This window comes from Dichotomopilus funicola, assembly GCF_033296635.1.
Source record: "Dichotomopilus funicola strain CBS 141.50 unplaced genomic scaffold C8A04scaffold_12, whole genome shotgun sequence".
Lineage (NCBI taxonomy): Eukaryota > Fungi > Ascomycota > Sordariomycetes > Sordariales > Chaetomiaceae > Dichotomopilus > Dichotomopilus funicola.
The window spans coordinates 194,561-219,725 of record NW_026944033.1 but is presented as its reverse complement, the minus strand read 5'-3'; the positions used below and the strand labels follow the sequence as shown (position 1 = coordinate 219,725).

Sequence of the window (25,165 nt, the reverse complement as noted above, 5' to 3'; positions counted from 1 at the left end):
TTAAAGATCCCACGACACCCTCTTACCCTTGCTGCCCTTTCGAGCCGATCGCGACATCGATGACCTCGGCCGCGGGATACCACCACAGTAATCTCGCTGGAGAAGCAGTAGCTTCATGACTAGACCATTGGCCGTGGAGCTCTTGGGGTAGGACGACTCGGTAGCGAGAGCTTTGAAGGGAGTGACGACTGGCTCGGCGACCTGGGCGCGCGGGATCGAGGGCAGAGGACACTTGGGTAGCGACCTCTTCTTTAGGAACTCCGGGACCGACGATTGGGGTGGTTTGGTGAGGGTAGGTTGGTAGTGGGAGTTCGGAAGGTTGACCTCTTGACGGTTCTGTGCGGTCTGAATGCCGAAGTTACAGTCAGAGAGACGCTGTTCGCGCTCCTGCTGCTGCTGGAAGCGGAGGGCAAGCCCATCCTGCGCGTTCGCCTTGGCCTGGGCAGCGTCAATCTCGGTCATGATCAGCTGGTACTTCTCGGCCATAGACACAGTCTGAGCTGTGGTTGACTCCGAAGTCTGTTGATGACACAGCGGACACTCGCGTTCTGCCTGAGTGGCCTCGGGACCGCTGCGACAAAGCCACCAGCCGCCACGGGAACGCCGGAGGGAGTTGGACCAGCCCTCGTTGGGCTCGTGGTACTGCTTGTCCCAGGTCTGGCGCTCCGGTCGGGATTTGTTGGTATACTCCTCGTCGCGAGCGGCGACGGACAGGTTCGCGGTAATCTGCATGAGGTGCTTGAATCTGTCTAGTTGGGAAGTACCGCGCAAAGCAACAATCTCTCTAGCCTCAAAGTGGGCGAACTAGGCCGGCACCATGGTAGTGGTCATATCGAGATTGGAGACCGGTTCGGTGGGGACCGGGTTGTCGGTCGCGTGCCGACGGCCTTGCTGGTCAAATTCTTCGAGCCTACCGTTAGCAATGGCCTGGGCGTATTTGTTGACAATATCTTGAGTGGCCTGCTTCTGTCCTTTGAGACTGCCGCTGATGCCCATCATGACAGCGGCGACACCAAGCTCGCTCGCCTGCTCTTGTAATGTAGTTCTCTTGGTCACCCGGGCCTGGGCCTCGTCCGCAGCTGCGGGATCGCCAAAGTCCTGCGCCAGGATGGCCGCGAACTCAGCGCGGCTGAGATCGAGATGTTCTTTCTGCGCGGCTTGGATCGCCGCTTGCTCTTTTCGCAAGGCCGACTCCGCGATCGCGACGGTTGAAAGGACTTGAGCCCGTTGCTCCGAATTAATGACCGGTTTCTTGGCATATTCGCTCGAGATGGCGCGCTGGCGCTCGAAATTCAGTCGCTCGAGCTCCTTCTTGTTGATTTCATATCTCTTGACGAGAAGCTCTAGCTCGGCGCGGCGGGTGTCGAGTAGCTTGGAATTGGCCTTGGTTCGGGCGGAATAGCCGTCGAGGATTTTGTCGATCAGATCCGGGTCAAAGCCCTTTCTGGTAGGCTTCATGGCATCGAGTTGCGCGTCCAACGCGGCGTTGGACTTGGCCATGTCGGGCCCCGGAAACTGTTGGAAAGGATGGCGAGACACTTTGACGGAATTGTAGATATCGCCGGGGACGCCGGGAACTTGTTTGGCGAAGAACAATCGCTCGTCAAGGCCAACCGACATTTCGACCAAGCCTCCAAGAACGTGGGGAATTCCATTCATGTCGATCGTGGGGACTCGGGGAGGGCAGTTGCTGGCATAAACTTCGGTGCCGGCCGGCGGGGCCCGCTCGGGGCGAGAGCGGCCGGAACGAGAAGGAGCAGGACGAGCAGGAGCAGGACGAGAAGCTTGCAGTGCTTGACTAAGGGCACTGCTGTGCGTGGTCGCCTGCGGCAAGGTCGGAGTCTTGCGGCGATTCTTCTTGACAGTAATCTTGGGGGCTGCGGTAGTTGGATTGGCGATTTGGTCGACGACTTGGTTGGCAGCCGGCGATCGAGGAGCGCGAGTATTGTGAAGTGCTCGCACCTGCTGGATGGTACGACTCGTAGCTCTTCTCGGCACACGAGCGGTCGACAAACGGGCGAGATTAGGGCGAGAGAATCTCGGCCGACGTGCCGGAGGGGTCGGCGCGCGAGGAATGCTGCATGGTTTTGGAGAAGCGGCCTTATCGTCGTATTCACTATCCGACGCGATGGCGGAGTCTCCCTTGTTGTCGCTGGTCTCATCTTTGGTCTGCGATAGGATGGTTTTGTGAGTAGCCGGAGCCAAAGGGCTTTGCGCTGGTTGCTCGGTGACAATGATCTCAGAGGTCGATTCTTTCAAAGGTGGCGCCGAGTTCTTGGCCACTTTTCGTACAGCGTGGACAGCGTTCTTCTGCTCGCGAGCGCTGTCATCTTTCTCAGCCGGATCGGTCTCTGGTGAGGTTAGGAAGTCCAAATCGATGCTCTGCCTTTTGGCCGTGGCCGAGAATGCAGCATCGCGGTGCTCGGGCGACTCGGGAATCGTTTCAATAGTTGCAGCAGACGACTCGCTTTTCAGCTTAATGGCGGTCGTATTGCTGGGTTTGTACTTGGATTTCTTGGGTGAGTTCTTCTTGTCGTGAATTTGGCTGCCGGACTGGTCGTTCTTGAACTCTCGGTCCCTTTTGTGAACAGCATCGTTATCGGAAGTGAAGCATGAACCTTGCTCGGCGACCATCGAATCAGCGATAATGGGAGAATCGGCTTCAGAACGGGGGATGGTTGCAATATTGGCCGACCCCGCCATTCTTAATCCAACTGAAGCAGTAGAAGGAGGTCGATAAACATCCGTGGTGTGCTGGGCGTCCTGAATAGCCGGGTCGGACCCCATTCCACTCGCCGAGATCCGCGAAGAGGAGGCGCCAAGGGTCGATAGAAAGGAAGAAAGGTAGAATGGGGGCAAGTGAGCGTTGTGAGTGAGTGTTGATTTCATGAATACGATTAGTAGACGGAATAGGTAGAGTGGTTTTTGTTTTGCCGGTAGGCACAGGAGATTCAAGTAGCCACCGCCGAGATATGAACAGGGCTGTGAGTGTGTAAGAGTTGGCGTGTTCAAGAAAACACCGAGAAATTCTTTCTTGGTTGGCGATTAATTTAGTGCGTGAATGCAAAAGGAAAAGAGAAAACAAGGTGGGAGGGTTCAAGAGTCAAGGGGGGCAAAGGGGGAGGGCAAAACCCAGATGCCCGCCACGATTATTGATGTGAGGTTTGGAACCCCGGCCCAGCCGCCTTATTAGCCCCGCGTAGGGGGAACCAAACCGATCTGAAAATAAAGAATGAATTCATCCCAAGTTTCTGGCGCGTCGGAGGCGCGCAAAGTTGTAGAGTTCAGGGAAGGAGCGCTCCCAAATTCGCGGGGGGGTGGTGCGGTGGGGGTTTGCTGCTCGGGGGTTTACGCGTAGATGAGAGGGAAGGAGCGACATAACTAGAAACACAACTGTTGAGAACTGCTTTCAGTAGTAAATAACTGGTACCGTTCACTCTCTTCCTTTTTCTACCCTTTCCTTATGCTGAGTTCCGAAACATGACCCAAACCAACCCCCTCGACTCCCGGTAATCACCACCCCCCATATCCGTAGGAGATCCCTTCGTCAACCCAGCATCCACCTTCCCCTCTATATTTATTGTAAATGAAACACGCTGACCTGGCCCAAGATGATGAATTCTGATCGTACACTTTGTGTGATAGTACAGTTGGCGTTACCTAAACCATGGAAAACACCGTTTAGGCATTGAGAGGTCCGACCGAGACCACCTCGTTGAGCTTCCTCTCGCGATTCAGTTCATCAATGGCAGCCAGTTTGACCTGCCTCTTCCTCGCAGCCTCGAGAGCAGCAAAGCGACCGCGGGCGCCATGCCGGAGCTTGATGATCATGTCACCGGCCGCGCCTTTGGTAATATCATTCGGCCCCAGCTCCTCGCCAGTGCCCCGGAGTTGGTTTAGAAACTTGAGTTGCCCCGGGGTCGCGGGGTCCTTCCTCCAATTTAAGAAGGCACCGATGACAAAGAAGGGGTATTTCTCGCTGGCGTACTTGTCACAACCGTGGATGGCGTCGACGAAAGTGTGTGCGCTGAGCACCTCGCGAGGGGCCGCATAGGGCGACTTGGAGTTGGAGCTCGACGGCAGCTCCCTGACTTCGAAAGCTTTGTACTGGGGCTCGTCGGGCCCAGCATTGGGGACCCGCTCTATCTTGAGGTATGTTTTGCCGCTCCCATTTAGGATGTATTTATCGGGCGATATCTGCACCCAAGCGAGCCGGCTGATGGAGCGGACGTGCTTCTCGCCGGAGGAATCGGAAATCAGGTCGAAGATGGAATCGTATTCGGTAAAGGTGACGTTGTACGAGCGCTGCGAGGCCGGCTCGTCGGCGGGGAGGTTTTCCTTCGCGCGGGATTCCCGCTCCAATTCCGCTTCTTTGCGGTCCGCCAGTTCATACATTTCTTCTGCTGTGACCTCGGACACTAACTCATCGGGGTCTAGACCAAACAGCGTCGGGGTGCTCACGATACCAGCCTCGAGCCCGGCGACCATATCGATGACATGGCAATCCTTCTTGTTGTTGTGAAGCCTCATGCCGCGGCCGATCATCTGGATCAGGAGGTTCCGAGACCGGGTGGGCCGGGCCAACAAGACGCAGTCGATATTGGGGATGTCGGTCCCTTCGGTGAAGACGCCGCAGTTGACAAGGACCGGGTATTCGCCGTTCTTGAAAGCGTCCAGGCGCTCGGCGCGTTCGCGGGTGGGCGTGTCGCCGGTCACGAAGCGGGCGTCGACGCCGTAGTGGCGAAACCGCTGTGTTAGGGATGTAAGGTGGTTGAGGTCGACGCAGAACACCAGTGTCGACTTTCTGTTTGCTGCCTTGGCGAACCAGGTCCGGACGACGACGTCGTTGAGTTCAGTGGTGTTGACAGCCCGTGAGAGCGAGTCGGTTTCGAACTCGCCGCTGCCTCCTTTACCCTTTCTCCTGACTTGGGAGAGATCGACGTTGCTCTTGACGGTGGTGAATAGGACGTCGCTGAGCCACTTTTCGCTGATCATGTCGACGTAGTCCTTGTGGTACACGATCTCGTCGATGACGGCGCCCAGGCTGACACCGTCGAAGCGGCCAAAGGTGGCGGACACGCCGACGAGGTTTGGCGAGTTGGCTTGTTTATGCCGGAGACCCATGTGCTCCAGCAGCTTCAGATAGCCGGGGGCCACGATGTGGTGGGCCTCATCCACTAAGACGAGCTTGAACCGGTCCGGGTCAAACTTGAGGTACCGGTCGCGTGAGAGGATACTCTGGAGGCTGGCCACGGTGATGTCGGCCGTGCCCGAGGCCGCCAGTTTGCCCAGCTCGAGCTCGACGGTCTGGTCCGGGTACGTGTTAGAGCAGTGCCGAGCGGCTTGCTCAACAAGCTCGCGTCGGTGGGCTACGATCAGAGTCTGGGTGGCCAACTCGGACCGCGGCTTGAGGCGGCCAATTAGTTGTGTGAAGACAACCTGATGTTGTTAGTCTTATTCTTAATAAAAAACGAGAAAAATATACGATGAGAGAAAACATGACAAAAAGAAAGCCATACGGTCTTGCCACTCCCCGTAGCCAGCGAGATACCAATCCGCTTATGGCCCTGCTCAAAGGCCGCTAAAACAGTCTGGATACACTCCTCCTGATAGTCCCTTAGTTTCACGCCCGTGGGGGCAGAAGCAGTGGCTGGCGGTTCATCCGTAACCTCATCAGGCACCTCACACTCCGGCGCGTCCGACCCCTCTACCGCTTCCGGCCCATCAGGCAGGTCCAAAGGATCCGGTAGTTTCGAGACTTCCGGTTTCTCTACCGTCTCAGGCGCGGTCCCACTAGCTGGATCCTGAGCCACACGCTTAGACGCCGGCGCTGCTGATGAGGACGACGTCGAAATCTCCCGCTGGAGACGCAGCGGGAGTGAGATGCATGCGGAGCCCGCCGGTTTTACTGCTGATGTTGATGCCGAAAGGATCGGCGCCTGAATCTGCTGGATCTGTGGTGCGCCCCTCCTGAGAGCTGTCGCTGTCGCAGCCAGACGCCTCATATTTGCGGTGTGGGCATGTTTTGGTTTGGGAGGGGTGGTTTTTGGCGGCTTGCTGCCCTTTTTTTGCAGGGGTCGTCGATGAGCTCGCTGATGGTGGATGGGTGGGTGTGGATTTGTTTTGAGATTGTTCGTTTTTTGACAGATCTTGAAGAGGCGACGTTGAGGCCGGTTGGTGGCAGCTGGCGGGGGGAGCCACACTGAGGAAGGAAAGGTGTGTGATTGGTTGGAGGGGCACTGTGTATTTACGGGGTTTGGCAGTGTAATTTCATGTGGAGCTGGATTTGGAATTTCGTTTCATTCATCATGGAAAGAGGTTTTGCTCGACGTTCTCTTTGCTATCATTGCAAGAGTCTGAGGAGGAGTCCATGGAGTCGCCACCCTTCAATACTCGTCGCAGGCCGATGAAATAAACTGTTTCTTAACTCGATGCGCGAGTAACTGTCTCGTCAAGTCTTCATCTCAGTTTCACGGTTTTTATTCACGTTTTCAAGATTTCACGATCTTACGCTTTTCGGTTGCATTCGACGGCTCAATTTTGGTAATTTTCATCCAACAACGACAACAACGCAGCAGAGATGGATTCGGAGGATTTGGACGGCCGTGGTGCCCGTGATGCAGGTCGGTTACGGAAATCGGTGTCGATGGCTTTGAGGCAATTGCGGCAACCACGGCACACGCGGCCGCAGTCGGCAGAGATTCCGGGGAGTGACGAGGACGTTGAGCGGAGTGCGGGTGATGGAGGTGATGATGATGGGGATGACGGGGAGAATGGAGATGGTGATGAGGAGGAGGAGGAGGATGACGAAGAGGATGAAGAGGCTGATGAGCAGGAGAATGGGGAGCCTAGTAATGATGGAAACAAGGACGGCATTGAGAACAGCGAGGATGGCGAGGGGGAACAAGAACAGGAAGAGGAAGAAGAACAGGACAACGACATAAACAGTCCCCCAAACCCACACCGACGAAACTCAGTCTCCTCAGCCGGCAGCCACTACAGCCCGCCATCCAGCGCATCCGAAGAAGAAGCCCCCCGGCCACGCTCCAAACCAGCCTCCAACCAATCCACACCCAAACGCCAATCCCAACTCAAACTCAAACTCAAACTCCAAACCAACCCCCGCCGTTCCATCTCAGCCTCCCCATTCAGCACCGTCCCGCCAACCCCATCTCAACCGTGGCCCGGTTCTCCGCGCAAACGCGCCCGCCTTGATCGAGATGAATTTTCTGATGAGGATAATGAGGACTACGACTACGACTCCAACCCTAACTTGACCAGCCCACCCCCCCAACACCCGCGCAAACGCCACAGGCCCACCGCGCCCGTGAGCTATGCCTATCTGGCGCTGCTGAACGGGGATATCATCGATGCTGCGCAGCGGTTTGCGCCGTATGATTGGGATGTGAACGCCCCTCCAACCACACCAGCAACAACGACAGCAACAGCCCACGATGACGACACCGACCCAGCCACAACCCATCCACGTCCCCGTAGCCGCCGCCGCAACCCATCAAGCCACCGACCAGGCCCCGGCCGTCCGCGAAACGACGAGTACACCTCCCACACAGGGTCAGGGTCAGGGTTAGGTCCGTCCCAAGTGGGACTGACACACTGGAGCGAGGCAGAGAAGGTGTTATTCTTCGAGGCTCTCGCGCGTGTGGGGGGTGGGATACGAGCTGGCGATGGTGATGTGGGGGGCATGGACAAGGCAGCTGCGATTGCGGAACGGATGGGATTGGGCGGGGGGTCAAAGAAGAGTGCTTTGGAGGTGGGGGCTTATTGGGATTTGTTGCGGGGTGCCGTGTCTTCTTCCGAATTTGGCACTGTCCCTGGTCCTGAAAAAGAGAAGGAAAAAGAAAAGGGACTACAGCCCGTCCTCCCCGCGGACTTACCAGCCGCCATCGAGCTCAGCCCGGCGTGCTGTGCCGCTCTGGAAGAGGCGGCTGATGCCCTGTCGACACGGCAGGAGACGTATGAAGAGGGGATTGAGAAGCGGCGGTGGGGAGAGGAGTATTGGTTGATTGGGGGGTGGAATGTACGGGCCGCGGAGGGTGCGGTGCGTTCTTCAACTGGTTCCTCGACAGGTTTATCAGCAGCAGGCTCCTCAAACAAACCCCCAGCTCTCCCCCCCAGCCTAACCCCCCCCCTCGAGCTCTTCCGCATCGGCATCTGGCTACAGCTAAGCGAACGCGTATTCATGAACTCGACCGTCGAAGAATACAACTGGGCCACAGCCCCAACAGACAACGCCGGAGAAACCCCCAGTATACGCGCCACTGCCCTAGCCGACTTATACTCGCTTACCGTGGAAATAACCCGCCGGCTGGTGGCAGCCACGGTGTGGGTGGCCGAGTCGCGGGTTCGTACGCGCCGGGGGTTATATCCGGACGCGCGAAATCGGGTGTGGAAGGAGGATGTACGGGCGGCTGCGTTGTCGGTTGGGTTGGGGGGTGGTGCGGGAGATAGGAGGCGGTTTTGGGGGGGTTGTGCGAGGAGGTTACGTTTGGGGGTCGTTAGGGATGTGGAAGAAGAGAGAGAGAGAATGGGGGAGGAACGGGAAGAGGAAGTAGGAGAGGGAGAAGAGATATTGTCGTATGACGAGGTAGAACGGGCGCTGGGGATGGAGGTGGAAGACCACGACCCAGCCGAGGAGGACATGGATCTGTACTCCTCCGACGAAGCCATGGACATGGACACCGACATAAACATAAACATGGAAACAGACCTCACCACAGAACCCAACACCGACTTCAACTCCGACACCGACACAGGCTCCATCGACCTAGGCAACCCTAACCCCAACCCGAACCCTACACACACCAAACCCATGGACAAACCCCCAGAGAAAATAGAAAAAGACTCCGAAAGAATAACCCTCGAACTCAACGAAGCCCTCATACACTCAGCCTTGGATTACCCAACCACTGGTAAACCCCGCACCACCCTGCGCAACCGCATCCGTGTTGAGCATGCGCAGGAAGCGTATGCCGACCGGCTGGATATGCGGGCGGCGTACCGCGAGGAGAAGAGGTTGTGGGGGATTTTGGGGAGGGAGGTGCCAGAGGGGGTGTTGGTTAAGCCGCGGGAGGAGGGTGAGCTGGACGGTGATGGTGAAGGGGATGGTGAAAGGGGTGTGAGTGGAGGGTTGGGAATGGGGGGCAGGTCGGTAGTGGATGTTTTGGGGGGGTGGGAGAGGCCGGTAGAGAAGGAGAGGGCGGATATTGGGGCGAGGTGGGAGATGGAGTATGCGTTGGTAAGGGAGAAGAAAGACGGGGAGTTGTGAGAGTTGTGTCATTCAGGAGAGTCAGTGGTTTATTCACGTATCTAACCCTAACCCTACTTTCTCCTTTCCCCCTATTTATTCGAAGACCAACCCTCCCCCAAGGTACGTATGTACAGTACGGTAAAGACTAAACATTCCCAAACAACTCATCCCACCTCGTCCTGCGATCCCACACCACTCGCCCATCGCTCTTCCTCCGGAAATACAAAATCCTATGCTGCGGGATAAACTCCTCGTCCGTCTGTTCCGTCTTCCAACCCTCAAGGTCTTTTTCCTGTGCACCCAAAAACCGGTCCTCGTACCCGACCAAGTAGTCGGTGCGGTCCAGATGGGGATCCCAGCGGATGCGGTGCAGAGCGTCGGCGGCGGTGCGGAACTTGCGAGTTTTGTCCGCCCGGAGGTCGATGGGGGTAGGTTTCTCGTGTTGTTTGTTTTTCTTGTTTTTGTTGTTCCTGGGCTTGGGGTGATCCGTGTCTTCTCCCGATTCTTGACCGGGGATAATCCCAACCACCACTTCCTCTTCCTCCTCCTCCTCATCCTCCTCCTCCTCCTCCCCAGCCGTATACCCCCCCATCTCCTTCTTATCCACCTCCAACCCCCCCAGTTCCGCCCGACTCACCACCGCAGCACCAACCCAACAATGCCCCGCATCAAAATACTTCTCATCCCCGCGCATCTGCGCCTCAAACCGCGCCAGCACTGTCTGCAGCGCGCCGAGCGCAACCTGCAATTCCTCCCTGCTTGTTTTCTCGGGGTCGGCTTTGTCTAGCCCGATGAGATAGCACCCGCGGAAGTCTCTACTACTACTAGTCTCCCCTTCCCCTTCCATCTCATCACCCTCGGGGTTCTGGTCTTCTTGAGGGGACGGCTCAGAAACGACGAACCGCCCCGGCCACATGCGCGCATGCACACCCGGCGCACGCCGGTGCATATCCACCAGCAACCCGACACAGCGCGACTCTAGCCAGCCAAGGAAGCGGGCGCCACGCGTGGGGGGGAGACCCCAGTACTGCGCGTCGAGGCGGACGTAGGATTTGTGGGCGGTGAGGAAGGTAGTTGTTGGTGTTAGGAGGGAGGTCCACGTCGCTGACCCAGACCCTTCGGAGGGTAGAGAGGGGGGAAGAGACAGGGTATCGCGGGCGTGTTGTAGTTCGGTGACTAACGTCCGCACCGACGGTACCGAGGCCGCTTGCGCGGTGTTTAAGGCGGGTGGGAAATACCCCAGCACAGCCATCGGCTCGCGCGAGGGTATGCGGGTGTATGGCAGACGTTGGCGGTGAAAGAGCGGGTCGAAGGCGAGTTGGGTGGGCCAGTCGAAGGTGGCGTAGTGGTGGATGAAGGTTGTTACTAGGTCTTCTGCTGATATGGCCGTATCTTGGGACTTATCCGGATCCTGAGAAACAAGCTTATACACCCTCGCCAGCAGAATCGACAGTTGAATCCCACTCCAAAACCCAAACCTTGCCGCGTACATACCCCTAGCGACAGCCCATGCCCTAAGGAAGCGGTGCGCCGTGCGGAAGACGGTAATATCCGGCACCGAGCGCAGGATGTAGTCGGCGTCGCGGGCGGCTTTGAGTTTGGACAGCGTCGGGGCCGACAGCGACCAGACGGGGTCGGAGGGTGGGGTTTTGAGGACGGACGGCCAGCGTTCGGCGACGGCAGTGGCTGGGCAGTATTGCAGGTCCATTTTGATGTGGTTGACTTCTAGCTCGAGCATTGTGCCGTGGTTCGCGCGGACGCGGCGGAGGATGCGGATGGTGTCGGTTTCTTTTTCAGGGTTGTTCTTTTTTGAGGAAGCAGCAGCGGCCCGACGGATACGCTGCGAGGCCAGGGCGAAAAAGGTGCGGGTGCTGAACGGGCCGATGCAGAGGACGTCCATATCCGAGGTGGGCGTCCACACGTCGAGAGCATAAGACCCGACGGGGACGACGACAACGGTCGGTTGGCCGCGGGCGGTTTCCGTGGATTCCCCTTTGCCCTGGGAATCAGAGTCGAGGAGCACGCGCCGGAGAAAGTCGAGAGCTTTCTCGCGGTTGGCGTAGTCGTCCGGTGTCGGGATGATGTTCGCTGCGAGCAGGGCGTTGTGGATGCTGTTCGGGTATGCGAGGGGTGAAGGGGCGTGTTGGAGGTCCACAGGGACGACGAGGCGGGCGATTTTCTCGGATATCTCCTCCTCCTCCTCCTCCTCCTCCTCTTCCTCTTCCTCCTCAACTTCCTCCTCGGCTTTGTCTTGACCGCCAACCTTCAAAGTACACCGAACCCCCCAGTGGTCACTGGCATACATCGGCTCCCCCTTTTCATCAATCCCCGTCCGAAACCCAAACATGCTAAACCCCTCCACCTCGAGCACCCCCTCACCACGCACCAAAATCCGATCATACCGCTGCGGCCGCACGTTTCCCCCGCTCGCAGCCATAGCCGCAGCCAATGCATTACGTGTCGGGTCCCACGTCGCGCCCTCTTCTCCTTTAGCAATATCCTCATCCTCCTCATCCTCACTACCACCCTTCGCAGAAACCCCCCAAGCATCCACAAACCCCCCCTCACCCTCCTCCCCCAACCACTCCTCCAAACCCTCCAAATACCCCCTCGACACCTCCGACAACGTGCCCTTCTTCACCGCCGTGCCGATCGACACGCTCGACGTCGAGATATTAAAATCCCCCGCCAGCACCCACGGCTGGCCCGGGTAGGTCGCGCGAAGGTAGCCGACTAGCCGTTTGAGATCGCCGCGTTGGACAGTGACGGCGCCGTCGGTTAGGCCGTGGTTGAGGTGGAGGGCTGCGATTATTACGGATTGGGGGTTCTCGCCGTTGGTGTTGGTGTTGAGGTTGACCCGTGCAACGACGGCCCCTTTGTGTCGTCTCCATAGCGAGACATACTCCCAGTCAAATTCTACCGCGCTCAGCACGACAACGTTGAGGTGACTTGGCAGCGGCTCGGTGTTGGGTTCAGAAGGCGGGCCGTGGCTGGCGAAGGGGTAGCGGGTGCGGATGCGCGGGTCGGAGAGGAGGGTTGACAGAAAGGCGTCGGTGACTTCTTGCAGGAGGAGGATGTCCGCGTTGGAAGATAAGAGATTGTCGAGGAGGAGAGGGTGGCGGGCCGAAGAGGGCGGGTGGTGGAATTCGGCGAGGACGTTGTAACTTGCTATGGTGAGGATGTTGTTGGGGGCTGTCCTGGGAGTTGGTGAAGTACCGGTGTGATATACAGCGCGGGTTTGCAGCGTGTCCTTTGCTGCTGCGGACGGTTCCGTTTCCGTTTCCGTTTCCGTTTCGTCTGCTTCCTTTCCGCCCTCACCAGGAGAAGCAACGGCAGCAGCAGCATTCAAAGGGTAAAACACACTCTCCCCCTCCTGAACCCTGCTCACCCCCCCATTCAACCCAACCGTCCCCCACAACCGCATCACACTCCCCCCCTTCCCATCCTGCTCCCGCACCAGAACCGCCAGCTGCGTCGCACGCCATGTTACCCTTGGCACCAGCCCAATCTTATCCACCAAAAACCGGTGTGCACTACTCGTCGCGTCGTCCGTCTGCCCCATAGTCAGGTGCATGCGATACTGTTTCTCTCCTTTGTTATTATGGGCGTTACCGTCCGAGGAGGTATCGTTGCCTAGGGCGGAGAGGATCAGACGTCGCAGCCGACCGAGGGCTGAACCGGAGTTGGCCGTGTTTTGATGTTGGTCGTGGAGATATAGCGTGTTCTCTCGGCCTTTGCCGGGGCGCTCGAAGACGCCTACGCTGTCGAGGGATATGTTTAGACCCTTGCCGCTTGCGCTTTCACTTCCACTTTCCACAGCAGTGGCCCCCTCAGAACCACCCGAAGACGTGGTAGGGAAAGATGCTTCAAGAACCCCGGCTACCCGCGCAACTGCATCCTCAAGCTCCACAGCCCGTACAAACGGGTAGACGACATTTACATGGGGCGGCCAGGCTGGGTACGCCCGGTCGTACAAGGCTCGGAGACGGTCCAGGCGTGGCCAGAGGTGCTGGGGTGGGATGAGCGCGAGGGCTGTTTGGGGGGATGTCAATGCTAGTGGTGTCTGTGACGGAGTCTGAGCCTGAGACGTAGTGTTTGGTCGGTGTGGTAGTTGAGAGAGAGATGGTTGAGAAGTAGGTGGGGATGGTTCCACGGCTGGGGAGGGAGTAGAGGTTGGTCCCGCCATGGTGGTTAACTATCGGTGTCTCTGTTATTTGAATGGTGTTGTTGTTGAGGAGGTGTCTTGTCGTTAGAGGTTAGAGATCCTCTCGTTGGAAGTTGAGCTGAGTGGTGAGCTCCGCTGTAAATGTGTAAATCGAGATGCGAGGTAATAGAAAACAATTCGATGCAATGAACGCGATGCAATGGTCAAAAACGTCACAAACTCGAATAACCCAAATCCAAAAGCCCAAACAAGAGCCAGCCCAACCGATATCATATTTTATATACAATCCCACCTAATCCTCCATCCCATCTTTAACCCACCGGTTCCAGCATCCTTGAAACATCAGCCCGTCAAGGCCCAATCCACCTAGGCACAGCATCTTCCCCACACAGAACCCACTGAAGCAGCACTGCAGCATTGCAGCACTGCGGCTGAGCTCCCCGCAATTCAATCGTCCCACAGCCACCTATGCCGGGTGACTCATGCCAGCACGGCCGGGGCTGAACAGCAAAAGCAGTGCTCATAATTAACTTAAGGGCATTGACCGGAGGAGTGAGTGACACATCGATGAATCTTACGGGGACTGGAGGAGGAATGCATGGCGAATGATCGGAATGCATTGACAAGGTCTGAGAGGAGTGAGTGTAATTGGCAAAGCGAAAAGAAGAAAACAAAAGTGAGTTCCAAGCTGAGCGAGGAAGTCGCGAACGGACTGTGAAAAATACACGTAAAATTCAACAATACACATCAAGCATCCCTTGCGTATCATACCCTAACCCTGACCACCTAAATTACCAACCGCGTCCAACCATACGTTATCAAGCCATCATCAAAACGCCAACGCTATATGACCAAAATCTAAAGAAACAAAAACCCAAGTAAACAAACACAGAGAAACCCCCTTGAGCAGAACTAATAATCTTGCTCCCAATTCACGCTCGCCGGCCCGGCCGAGCCCTCCATCAGCGCCTCCAATTTGTCCTCATTAGTGACCCAACCCTGTCGTTTAGCCGCAATGGCTACAAATCCGAGTTAGCATCGTAATCAACCATAGCTAAAAAAAAACCGAGAAAAAGACAAAACTCACCATGCCGAATCGGCCCCCTCCACTCGCGCCACCAAACCTCCTCACTCTGCACCGCACACCTCCTCCCCCCTCCATGCCCATTCCCATTCCCATTCCCCCCTGATATCTCACTCCCCTTAGGCACCGTCGCAAACGGCCACACAGCCTTGACAACCTCATACCTCTGTTTCCCCGCAAAAAAGCTCGTGACACTCGTAATAAACTTATTCACCCGATCCGGGTTCTGCACGACCACGCGGGCATGTGTGATGGGGAATGCGACCGTCACGGTGCCCGGGTATCGGAGGGCAGCGACAAGAGTGCGGATTTGTCCTTCCAGCCAGTCTACGTCTAGGTTGACGACTGTGCGTTCGAGGGTGAAGGATTTGACGCTGGCTGTGTCGGCTATGTAGCGGGCTGCCCAGGCGTCGAGGGAGGGTTCTTCGTCTGCTGCTGCTGCGCTGCTGGTGGTGGTGACGGTGGGGGGAGCGGTACTGCTACTGCTGCCGCCGGTGGAGGAAGGGGTGTTAGCTGGTGGGGGGTTGGCGGTAGTGGGTTTGGTCCCGCCGCGGTACGCCAGTTCGCCGGCGCTGACACAGCGGAGGTAGTCCATACGCTGGCGCGGGTCGGCGGGGACGAGGAGAGGGAGGAGGTTAAGTTTGATGGCGAAGTCGATGCGTCCGCCACCTGGGCCGCCGCGCTGGCCAGTGATGTGGACCTGCGGCTTGGGGGGGATGGTGGCTTGTTGCCGGATGAGCGCGGCTAGGGCTTCGGCCGAGCTGGAGAGGTGGGCGGAGGTGGTTTTGGTGGTGGTTTTATCGGCCGAGAGGTCGAAGTGGGGGGGTTTGTAGAGGCGGTAGTCGAGCGCGGGGAGGCCGGGGTACCGCGGGGGTGGTTTGGGGTTGCCCGGGTCGGAGTCGAGAGGGGGGAGTGGGTGCTGGGCGGAAGTTGTTGGGCCGGAGTACGGTGGGGGGGTCGGTTGGCGGGGGTAGGATGCCGCTGCCGAAGGGACCGGTCCGGAGGTTTGCTGGACCAGAGGGGGTGAGTACACGGGCGAGTGCTGGCTCAGGGTGTCCTCTTCCTCTTCGGTCATGGGCACCGTGTTGCTCCCGGATGCCGGGTCGCGGTTTTGTGAAGAATTCTGCTGGAGGTGACGCCGGATGCGCGCCTTTTCCTCGGCGGCGGCCTGGTCGGGGTCCATACTGAAGTTTAAGTTTTGAAGTTTTTGAAGTGTTGAGGGTGGTGATGATGAGCCTCGGTCCGAAACTGAGTTGTGACGTGTGAGTTTTGAACTCCGTCCAAGTAAGTTTAGCTAATTAATTTGGTTCAGCTAAGAGAGAAAATCACAGAAACAGCCGACTCGGTCAATTGCGCGGACAGACAAATAAACCAACAGCTCGCGCTTGCATAGAGTCAATGTTGTCATGAAAAAGGAAAAAAGACGACGACGACGACCTCAGCCGCTGACACCCACTGCCGTCTCGCACCCCCCCACCACTGCAACGCTGCACTGCTCGCCCGTGGCGCAGCACCGCCGGACCGCGCAAACAGTAGACGGACCAGCCCTGCCAGCCGGCACCAGCGAAGCCGAGATAGGCCAAAAGGGTTGGGTTCAGCGCATACTGGCCAATCAGAGCGCCGTGTTCGCCAGGTCGACCCGTTCAGCCTCGCGGTCAATTTCCGTTGTCGTCGTCAGCGTTGGGACGTCAGCGTTTGGGAGGCCGCCGGTGCGAAACTCTATTTAGACTGCGGGTGGTTTCTTGCCCGCGTTGACGACATAGTTGATGAGCGAACCTGCGAATGGTGAAAGAGAGACCGAGTTGGTGGAAGAGACATGCACGTGACATGGAAGGCAGAACGCCAAGAAATGTCGGTGGAGTTAAGAGCGCTCTTCCTTCGCACATCTGCTGACAGCTGCTGGCAACTGTTCCAGCGGTTCTTTCTGAGCAGCTTCCTTGAGTTGCTTTCATCCAACCATTCATTCGTCGAACAGCAGTTTCAACAGCCACTCGACACCTCTCGCTGATAGATATTGGCATTTCCTGATGAGTTTAAATCGCCTATCAAATACAACAAACCATTTGAGCCCTCTGAGGGATATTTCTCTCCTTTTCTATCCCTTTGCAATCCTTCCAAGAAATTCTCCGATATGCCTCATGACTTTGTACACTCACGAATTCAGTTCCCCACTAACGTTTCTAGATGTCTCACTCCCTGCGTCTCGCCTCCGCGCCCGTCGCCCTATCAAAACAGGCATGCCCCTTGCGGCTGCAGCGCTGCCGCCGAGGACACCACGGCTGCCGCAGACCACTTGCAGGTCTGGAAGCACGCCGTTTGTTTCGTCTTGTCTCTGAGCTTGTTCGATTTGTGGTCCTCGGTCTCGTTTGGGGACCTCGTGTGGTCTTTTTGGGTTTTTTTTGTGGTCCTTTTGGGATCATTTGGGGGTCTCTTTTGGGTTGTCAACGACTCGGAAGGAAGTGCAGACCCCTAGTCTTGAACTTTTTTGCTTGGCTGCTTGCTGTCTGCTGTCGGTCTGCTTGCTGTCGTCTGATGTCGAGTGTCCAAGCGCGCGACTGTGTCATGATACCGACGGCGGTTCCGGGATGGCCGTCGTTGTGGTCGTCGTGCTTGTGGTTGGGGGCGAGTTTTTTCTTTTCTATGGTCCATTTTTCTTTTTCCTTCTCTGGATGGTGATGATAGTTACAATCCATGATTCTTCCCTCAGTTTGGATCCGATCCTACCATGAGTGACCATGTCGACGGATAGGACGCATCTGTCCCGGACGTTTCTCGTCCTCCTTCTCATCCAAGTCCCCTTGGCTGTGGTGACCATCTCGGCTTCGATTCTCAGCTTCAGCGTTCACGCAGCGCCGTCTGCTGTGGCGATTGCTGTGGTAAGTTGTTTTGAGTGTGGTGGTGTAACACTAGCTAACGGCCCATCCAGACCATCTTACACCCCCTACTCGCCCTCTTCTACTCCTCACGGGCCCGCGGCCACCGTCTTCATCTGTATGTGACGCTGTTTGGCCTCGTGGTATGCACCGGCCTGCTCTGTATTCCCTTGGCCTTCTTCGCACGGCGGGTGCACATGGTCAACCGGCACCCTGAAGACGCGACTAGGACGGTGTCAGCCTGGGCCAAAGTCGGGTCTGCTACGACCTCTTTGAGCATGTAAGTGCTTGCCGTGTTAATGTAGTAGCGAACGAAACTGACCTTTTAGTCTCCTGGACCTCGCTTTGGCGGTTGTTCTTGTCTATCCTCGACGCCAATATGCCCCGCCCGAGTCGGAAAAGGCGTCGTTCATTACCGCATCGAGTGATACTCCTCCTCAGGTATGGCTCTCCTGTTACTTACGATTTCTACTCACTGACATGATTAGTTGCCCCCTCTTTCGTCCCTAAACCACCACCGAATCTCCTTTCCAGACCGCCCGCCCACGGCTTCGCCCAGTCCGAATCCCAACGCCCATATCCCGCCTACCATTACGTTGGTTCCCGAGTCGGACTCGGACTCTGATGGTCGAACCTCGCCAGCGCCCATTCCAGTCCAACCTGCTGCAACAGCAGTCACAGCATCAAAACGAGTAACTCGGTCGTTATCCACCAAAACCCTACCCCCTCTTCCCCCGGTCACACCACCACAACAACACCAAGCGTCCATGTCCCCCGCAGTCCAACCACCATCTCATTCCCTCCCTCCATATCCTTCAACTCCAACTCCCAGCCCACCTACCCCCTCCCCCATAGACCAACTATCCCCCATAACCCAACCCACATCACCACCCTCCCAACAACCACAACAACAGCAGCCCTCACCATCACCCTCCCCCTCACCCACAGCCCTACGCACACTTACCCCAACACAACCCCCCCGGCCCACCTCCCTCTACACCTACGACCCCACCCAACCCCTCAACCGCATCGCCCTTCTCCTAGCCCTCACCTCTCACCAGCTCGGCCCCGGCAACTGGCCAGCCACCGAAGCCGTGCTCACACTCTTGCGGATCTGGGCGTCGGGGGGAGGTGATATGAATAGAGGGGTGGGGGATATTAACCTCGGGTTGAGTGGGAATGGGAATTCAGGGGGGAATACAGGGGCGAAAGGGAATGGACGGGGCGTTACAGCGTTGGCGCATGCGTGTTTGGTGGATTTGAGTCAGCGGGTGTGGGCTGCGCAGAGGGGTGGGTGGGTTAGTAGTGCGGATGGTGGGGGGAGTAGTTATATTGTGGGAGTACCGGGAAGAGGAAGTGAACGAGGAGGTGGAAGAGGGAGAGGGAGGGGGTTGATGAGAGGGAGAGGGAGATACGGGCATACGCAACAATACCAACATCAAGGTCAACAACATCACCTGAACTCACAGCACTTGCTGCAGCATTCACAACACCAATACCAACAGCCAAGGCAACCCCATCACCTGCACCCCCAACGTCGAATCCCACAACGCCAGGCCTCACAAAACCGACACCCACTACATGCCCAGCATCCCCAACAGCACCCACACCCACCCCATACCCAGCATCCACACTCACACGACCAGCATCATCAACAACACCCAGAAATAATCCAAATGCTCACCCATGCCGAAGTCGCCTCGCTAGAACGAGTAGGCTGGGACCTAGGCTGGGTCGAAGGACGGATTCGCAGGGCTGGGGGGTGGTTAATTCGGGAGGGGAGGAAGGCGGAGGGCCGGGGGCCGTGAGTGAATTGCTCATCAACTCATCAACTAGGAATTTTATTATGGGGGGGTGTTTGGGGGGAATGTCATGATCGGATGGGATGGTTGTATTGAAATGGTTGTATGACGGTCATGAGATGGTTGTATGAGATGGGGGTATGGGACGGTGTATGAGAAACGATTGAAATGGCAAACGGTTGGAATGGAATAGGAGCTGGAGAAAGTGTGGTAGGTTTGGGTAGGTCGAGTTGTAAGTTAAGAGGTGTTTACTTCGGCATTTTTTTTTTAATTTTTTTTTTATTATTTATTTTTTTTTTTGCTGAAAGAGACGGGAACGATACGGAAATGTTGAAACTAACGAGGGACGATGGCGTTTAGTTGGGTTGGGGTTGTGGATTCCGACTGGGCTGTATTGGGCGTATTTGAGTGTATTTGTCTGTGTTAGCGGAGGGGATGGTTTATGTATTATGACTATGTATGTTTTACGCTTCTCTCTGGTATGATTTAGCAATACCGAATTTTCACAGGAATGGTTCATCTCACGAAGCTGCCTATCATTGTGTAGAAGAATTCCAGTCAACGTTGTAATTGATGGTTCATTGATGACACTGTTCAATGCCCCAGGATATATTTGTAATAACCGTTCTCAAATCACAAAATATACACCCATACATCCCTACTCAATCCTTTATACCCCCCTTAACCCACCACGAAACAGGGTATCCAAACCATACCATTGCCCTCATATCCCCCCTTCACCCTCTACCTCAAACCAATGTTAATCCACTTCACCTCCTCACACATAAACCCATCCCTGCCCCTGCCCCCCCTCAAACCCTCCCTCTCCCCCCTCCTGTTTATGCTGCTGTTGCTGTTGCTGTTGCTGCTGCTGCTGCTGCTGCTGCTGCCCCTCCCACGTCTTCCGACACACCTCTTTCATCAACCTCTTCGGCGCCATCCGCCCGGTCATCAGCTCAAACGCCTCGATGGCCATTTCGGCTACCACTTCGAGGCCGTCGACCACGACCCATGGGGGGTTGGGTAATGCTGCTGTGGTATCGGCTGTGCTGTTGGGGGTTGTACTCTCGTTGTGGGGGCCGGGTGTTGTTGTGCCTGCGGTTGTGGTTGTTGGTGGTAATGATGGTAGTGGGGATGATGATGTTGTTGTTCGCTGGCGCATTTGGGCTACGAGGGGGGTGATGAGGGGTTCGTAGGCAAGCTGGGGGTGTTAGTATAGGATGTGCATGCGGAGGGGGTGAGGAAACCCGACAAAGAACAAAAGAAAAAACAAAGGAAACGGGAAAAAAAGATAGGAGAGAAAAACGTACCTCAACAACAACCCCCCCAGTGGGACTCCCCAACCACCCCGACGGCATTACAAAATCCGCGGGCGGACTCCCATCCGCCCCCCTCGTCGCCGGCACACACGACACCACCACAGTCGGCAACTGAAACCCCTTCGGCCACGGATCCGCCAGCGACAAAACCACCCTGCACACCTCCTTGGCCGGTTCAGTCTGTGGTCCCCCAGATTGACTCTGACCCTGGGCAGCCCACGCGTTAAAATGCCCCGCCACCTCCCTTGCGCGCTCCACAGTCCGGTTGTAGATAAAAACATTCCGGCATCCGAGCTGGTACAGCGCGTAGATAGCCGCACGCGCCATGCCACCGGCTCCAACGACCAGCGCTGTCGTCCGCGAGGGCTGGACGTAATTCCGCGGGCTGATAGCGCGGCGCAGGCAGGTGAGTATCGCACTCCAGTCGGTGTTGTCGCCGTAGAACTCGTGGGCTGGCCCGGCGCGATTGCGGGCGTTGGCGTGTTCGAGGATCGCGGGTGTGCTGCCGCGTAAGGGCAAGAGGACGTTGACGGCGCCGATGGCAGAGGCGTGGTGGGATTTGAGTTTCAGGTGGGGGATGATGGCGACCTTGAAGGGGGCCGTGAGACAGGCGCCACCGAAGGTGTCCGAGGAGCAGATCTGGTTGATAGACTCGAGGGTGGAGCAGGCGACGGCTTGGAAGGTGTGCGGCATGCCGGTGAAGTCGTAGGCGGCGGCGTGCATGGCCGGGGAGAGGGAGTAGGAGACGTGCGAGCCGAGGACGTAGTATTGTAGTGGGTCGAGGAGGAACTGGCGGAAGAGGAGTTCGAGGCTGTGGGCGGCGTTGGAGACGGTTGCGAGGTGGTCGCGGTCGTTTTCCATGTCCGGGTGCTTGACGGGGGCGAGCACCCGCGGCTGGATAGGGGTGCGGATGCCGAGGACGGAGAAGTCGAAGGCTACGAGAGGTGGTTTAGGTCCTGGTACGGCAGCCTGGAGGCTCTTCCGGTAGCTTTCTAGGTACTCGACCGGGCTGTCGTTGGAACAGAAGCGGCCCATCCGGACGACTTCGCAGCCGAGACCCTGCGCGCTGCGGTAGTTGTCGATCTGCTGCTCGTCCTGCCAGGGCAGCGCCCCCAGGCCCATGTACCAGTAGTTTCCAATCACCTTCGATCGGCCCTTGTGCTGCAGGACCAAGTTTGTCAAGGCTGGGTCGCGCTGGAGGTCGACGCTGACATACTCGACGCCAAGACGCAGGCCCAACTCCAACAGCTCGGCGTCCATGGCGTTCCGTTCCTCGAGCGACCGCCGCCGTTCTCCGCGCGGGTTCTCTTCCACATGGTAGATGATCGGAACCCGCAGCTTTCGCCTGATCAGCGCCACCTGCCGCGAGATGACCTCCAGCATGTCCTGGGGCCAGTGGTCGATAATCAGCTCGATGCAGTCGGCCCTGGCCTCAAAGTCCTCCCATTCAAGGTCCATGTCCATTAGGTAGGACAACCGCAGGCGCAGCGCAAATGACACAGAGCGGAACTCGGGCGGGATGGCCGCGACGGAAAAGGGGCTTTGCAGCCACGCCTTAGTGGCCCCGCGCCCGATGATCGCGTCGAGGAACCTCGTAAAGTCCTCCTGCGCGCCCAACAGTTTCGACGGCCCTGACCGGCATGCCGCTAAGCCGACGGCGTCTGACCCGGTTGTGCCACCGCCCCCGAGCCGGGAGATAGAGGTCCCTGAATCGTAGAGGTTGTAATACTCAAAATTCGAACAGCTCCTGTGCTTCGCATCGGCCTCCAGCAGCGGCTGGGCATCTGCGGCGTCCAGAAGACGGATGATCTGCTCTTTCTCGCGGTGGATGTACACAACAGGGTTGGTGGCCGTGAGCTGGCGCAGGGCGTCCTGAGCCTCGTCGCTCAAACTGCTCATGCCGCACTCGATGACGCACCCGAGCCGGTTGGCGCTTAGCATGCGCTTGAACACCTCGATGTTCTGCCGCGCGAACTGCTCCCGCCCGTGCCGCGCGAGGTACTGGCCCCGCGAGAAGCCTGTGACTTTCTCGAAATAGTGGTCCTCTGTCACGAGTCGGCGCCGGAGGTGGAGAGCGCCCATGAAGCCGAGGGTGCGCTTGCCCGCGCCCCGGCAGCCGACGAGCACGATAGAGGCATTGGGCTCGAACACCCGTTCGTTTTTGGGAGCCATGTCCGTCCTGGTCCCGTTTTCGTTTGTGAGGGTTCAGAATTGTAGATATTGGCTGAGTTGGTCCCGCAGATCAAAGGCCGCAGGCCTCAGGAAAGGTGAATATAGCGGGCCAATATCTAGCGACTATAGCGGTGATCTTTGGCCCAAGTCCGGGCGTTGCGACGGTGATGCTGGGCGTGGAACAAAAAATGAGAGCGCGGGCATTGGCACTACTTTGATGCGGAGGATGAGCATCCACCGTGTGTCGTGGTAATTATTCATCAAGGCAAAGCTGTGAGGGCAATGAGAATCCAATCGGCCGTTCCCGCCTCAACGGCGAGGTGTCGGCAGATTCGTCGCAATCGGGAAAAATGTAGACCCTCAGGCCCTGTCCTTGAGCTCCGCCATGTGGGTGAGCAGCGGCCCCGCGCAGCCTGGATCTGGGGGAAGTGGGGCCTAAAGCGCAGTGGCTTGAGGGCAAGAACGATCGAGTGTGCCTTCGTCATTACTGTAAGTACATTCCCAACTCGAGCCGGAGAATTAATAAGTTTCCGATACACGGTACCAGAATGTAACTCTTCCAAATCAAGATTGAGAACTTTAAACAGGGCATCCAGATTCCAAATCCCCAACCCTTCTAGGCATATCTTACAGAGATCCCAGGCCCTGTGATTGACGTAACCCAGCTTCCCTCCTACGTTACGCCCCACTTCCCTTCGAGTGGAGGACAGCCCCGTAATTTTTTGTACTCTCGGCTCAACCCTCTCCAACTCTCAAAGCCCAGGTCATTAGAAGGAGGTGCGGTTGCGGGCTTGGTTATACTCGCATTGCAGCAACAAATTAGCGTTTCATTTCATTTCAGCTCTCTAGATCTCAAGACCGCTCATCACTGTATGGGCCTCAACTTAATCAAATTGAAATGGAGCTAGCCGCCGGAGAGCCATCCATTGGCGTTCAATCGGCCCAATCCAGCATTTCACATCGCCATCATCCATCATCAGGCGCTCGTCCCGGGACTTCCCCGATCGAGGCTGCGGACGAGACACCGGCGAATCCCCGCAAGAGGAAGAAGGCATCCCGAGCGTAAGCTGAATTGTCTATATCTCAACGTCCCCCGACCACTTCTTCCCTTTTACCCTCAACTCCCACTCTCGTCTTTCCGCCTATCTCACCTCCAAACCTTCCCTCTCTCACTCACTCTCTCACCCACTCACTCACTCACCCTCCCAGCTGCGACTTCTGCCACGTCAACCACCAACCCTGCGACAACGGCAAACCCAAATGCAGCGTCTGCACCAAGCACAACAAGCCCTGCCTCTACCTGCGCCCAACCAAACGCCGCGGCCCACAAAAGGGCTACCGCACCGCCCTCAACACCTACAAAGAGAGCGCCGCCGCCTGGGGAGCCGTTCTCGGCGCCATCCCCGGCCTAGACGCCCTAATCGAGGGGCATCTCCTGCGCGGAGGCGGCGGGAGTGGTTCTGTAGTAGCTTCGGTCCGGGACTCGGCACAGCAGGATGCGTTGGTAGCGCGATGGCAGGAGAGTTCGGTGTTTCGGGCTTTTTTCGGGCATAATGGTCCGCCGCCGGGGATGATGGGGGCTGGTGGTGCGGATGGGATGGGGGAGTGTGCGATGGCAGCGCCGGCTGTGGCTGTGCCGTCGCAGGAGGTTGAAGATGATGAGGAAGAGGACGGGGACGAGGGGGTGTTTGGGACACCACCTACTCGGTTATCAGCTGCTCGGAGAGCGTCACAGTCACAAGCACGATCGCAATCACAACGTATAAACAACCACCACCACCATCAACGATCAAAAAGTTTAAAGAGCCAATCCTTATCAGGTCTCGGGGTCGATCTCCCAACGACAACACCAACAAAACCAACCACCACCACCACCACGAACCTCCCATCCCAAACCATCCAGGATTCCCTCTCAGACCTTGTCGCCCGAGACGCCGCCCGGTCGTATGTCCCCCTATTACCCCCCTCCCTAACTAAGAAAGCATCTGACCCCGCAGCAACAGTGGCATCCGCGCCTCAGAAACGCTCGCCTCCCTCGGATTCGCCCCAGACGAAACCATCGCCGACTTCCACACCATGGGGTCGAACCCGGAACCTTTACTCGAACCCAACGATGCCGATTTCGATCCGTCGTTGGGGAGCGAGGCGGAGCAGAGGGCGTATTATGAGTTGTTGATGGGGAGGTCGTTTTTGGGGTGACCGCTACCGTACCTCTTTCTGTCTATGTGTGGATGATCCGGAGAGTAAGTGCGATGTAGGAAGATGAGGTGATTGATACCCGCTATTTTTGTCAAATTTACAGCGAAAGGGAAGCCGGGGAGTCTTGTTTGTTTGGTGTTTGGTTTACTTTTGTGGTGGGGTACATGTACCTGCTGTCTTCAGCAGTATGAGGTATGCATTATTACGCATCACTCGGAATGTACGTACATATGTCAATCGAAAACTCGGCTTGAAGTACTTCATTCCGTCTGCCTATGTCTGT

At 57.1% G+C, this 25,165-nt stretch overlaps 8 protein-coding genes across 8 annotated transcripts; 2 read left to right on the top strand and 6 right to left on the bottom strand.

Moving 5' to 3' along the window:
• On the bottom strand, positions 1-732 carry C8A04DRAFT_26338 (uncharacterized protein; the record flags this gene model as incomplete). The annotated part of the gene is made up of 1 exon (XM_062779901.1): positions 1-732. One exon carries the CDS (start codon positions 730-732, stop codon positions 1-3), a length of 732 nt encoding a protein of 243 aa, XP_062639229.1.
• Positions 733-804: 72 nt separating this feature from the next.
• C8A04DRAFT_26337 (uncharacterized protein) lies at positions 805-2,703 on the bottom strand (the record flags this gene model as incomplete). The annotated part of the gene is made up of 1 exon (XM_062779900.1): positions 805-2,703. One exon carries the CDS (start codon positions 2,701-2,703, stop codon positions 805-807), a length of 1,899 nt encoding a protein of 632 aa, XP_062639228.1.
• A 978-nt stretch (positions 2,704-3,681) lies between these two features.
• C8A04DRAFT_35421 (P-loop containing nucleoside triphosphate hydrolase protein) lies at positions 3,682-7,704 on the bottom strand (the record flags this gene model as incomplete). Its single annotated transcript, XM_062783165.1, has 4 exons — positions 3,682-5,406; positions 5,437-5,439; positions 5,520-5,669; positions 7,570-7,704. 4 exons carry the CDS (start codon positions 7,702-7,704, stop codon positions 3,682-3,684), a joined length of 2,013 nt encoding a protein of 670 aa, XP_062639227.1.
• A 1,709-nt stretch (positions 7,705-9,413) lies between these two features.
• C8A04DRAFT_35420 (nuclear poly(A) polymerase 1) lies at positions 9,414-13,454 on the bottom strand (the record flags this gene model as incomplete). The annotated part of the gene is made up of 2 exons (XM_062783164.1): positions 9,414-13,349; positions 13,422-13,454. 2 exons carry the CDS (start codon positions 13,452-13,454, stop codon positions 9,414-9,416), a joined length of 3,969 nt encoding a protein of 1,322 aa, XP_062639226.1.
• Positions 13,455-14,345: 891 nt separating this feature from the next.
• On the bottom strand, positions 14,346-15,700 carry C8A04DRAFT_10226 (uncharacterized protein; the record flags this gene model as incomplete). The annotated part of the gene is made up of 3 exons (XM_062776508.1): positions 14,346-14,452; positions 14,521-14,940; positions 15,001-15,700. 3 exons carry the CDS (start codon positions 15,698-15,700, stop codon positions 14,346-14,348), a joined length of 1,227 nt encoding a protein of 408 aa, XP_062639225.1.
• A 1,552-nt stretch (positions 15,701-17,252) lies between these two features.
• C8A04DRAFT_26332 (uncharacterized protein) lies at positions 17,253-19,061 on the top strand (the record flags this gene model as incomplete). The annotated part of the gene is made up of 5 exons (XM_062779899.1): positions 17,253-17,393; positions 17,444-17,670; positions 17,720-17,831; positions 17,879-18,684; positions 18,872-19,061. The coding sequence occupies 5 exons, from the start codon at positions 17,253-17,255 to the stop codon at positions 19,059-19,061; spliced, it is 1,476 nt and encodes a 491-aa protein (XP_062639224.1).
• A 909-nt stretch (positions 19,062-19,970) lies between these two features.
• C8A04DRAFT_26331 (type I 3-dehydroquinase-domain-containing protein) lies at positions 19,971-22,683 on the bottom strand (the record flags this gene model as incomplete). The annotated part of the gene is made up of 2 exons (XM_062779898.1): positions 19,971-20,393; positions 20,503-22,683. The coding sequence occupies 2 exons, from the start codon at positions 22,681-22,683 to the stop codon at positions 19,971-19,973; spliced, it is 2,604 nt and encodes an 867-aa protein (XP_062639223.1).
• Positions 22,684-23,581: 898 nt separating this feature from the next.
• On the top strand, positions 23,582-24,882 carry C8A04DRAFT_26330 (uncharacterized protein; the record flags this gene model as incomplete). The annotated part of the gene is made up of 4 exons (XM_062779897.1): positions 23,582-23,745; positions 23,893-24,443; positions 24,504-24,627; positions 24,687-24,882. 4 exons carry the CDS (start codon positions 23,582-23,584, stop codon positions 24,880-24,882), a joined length of 1,035 nt encoding a protein of 344 aa, XP_062639222.1.
• Positions 24,883-25,165: the final 283 nt, after the last annotated feature.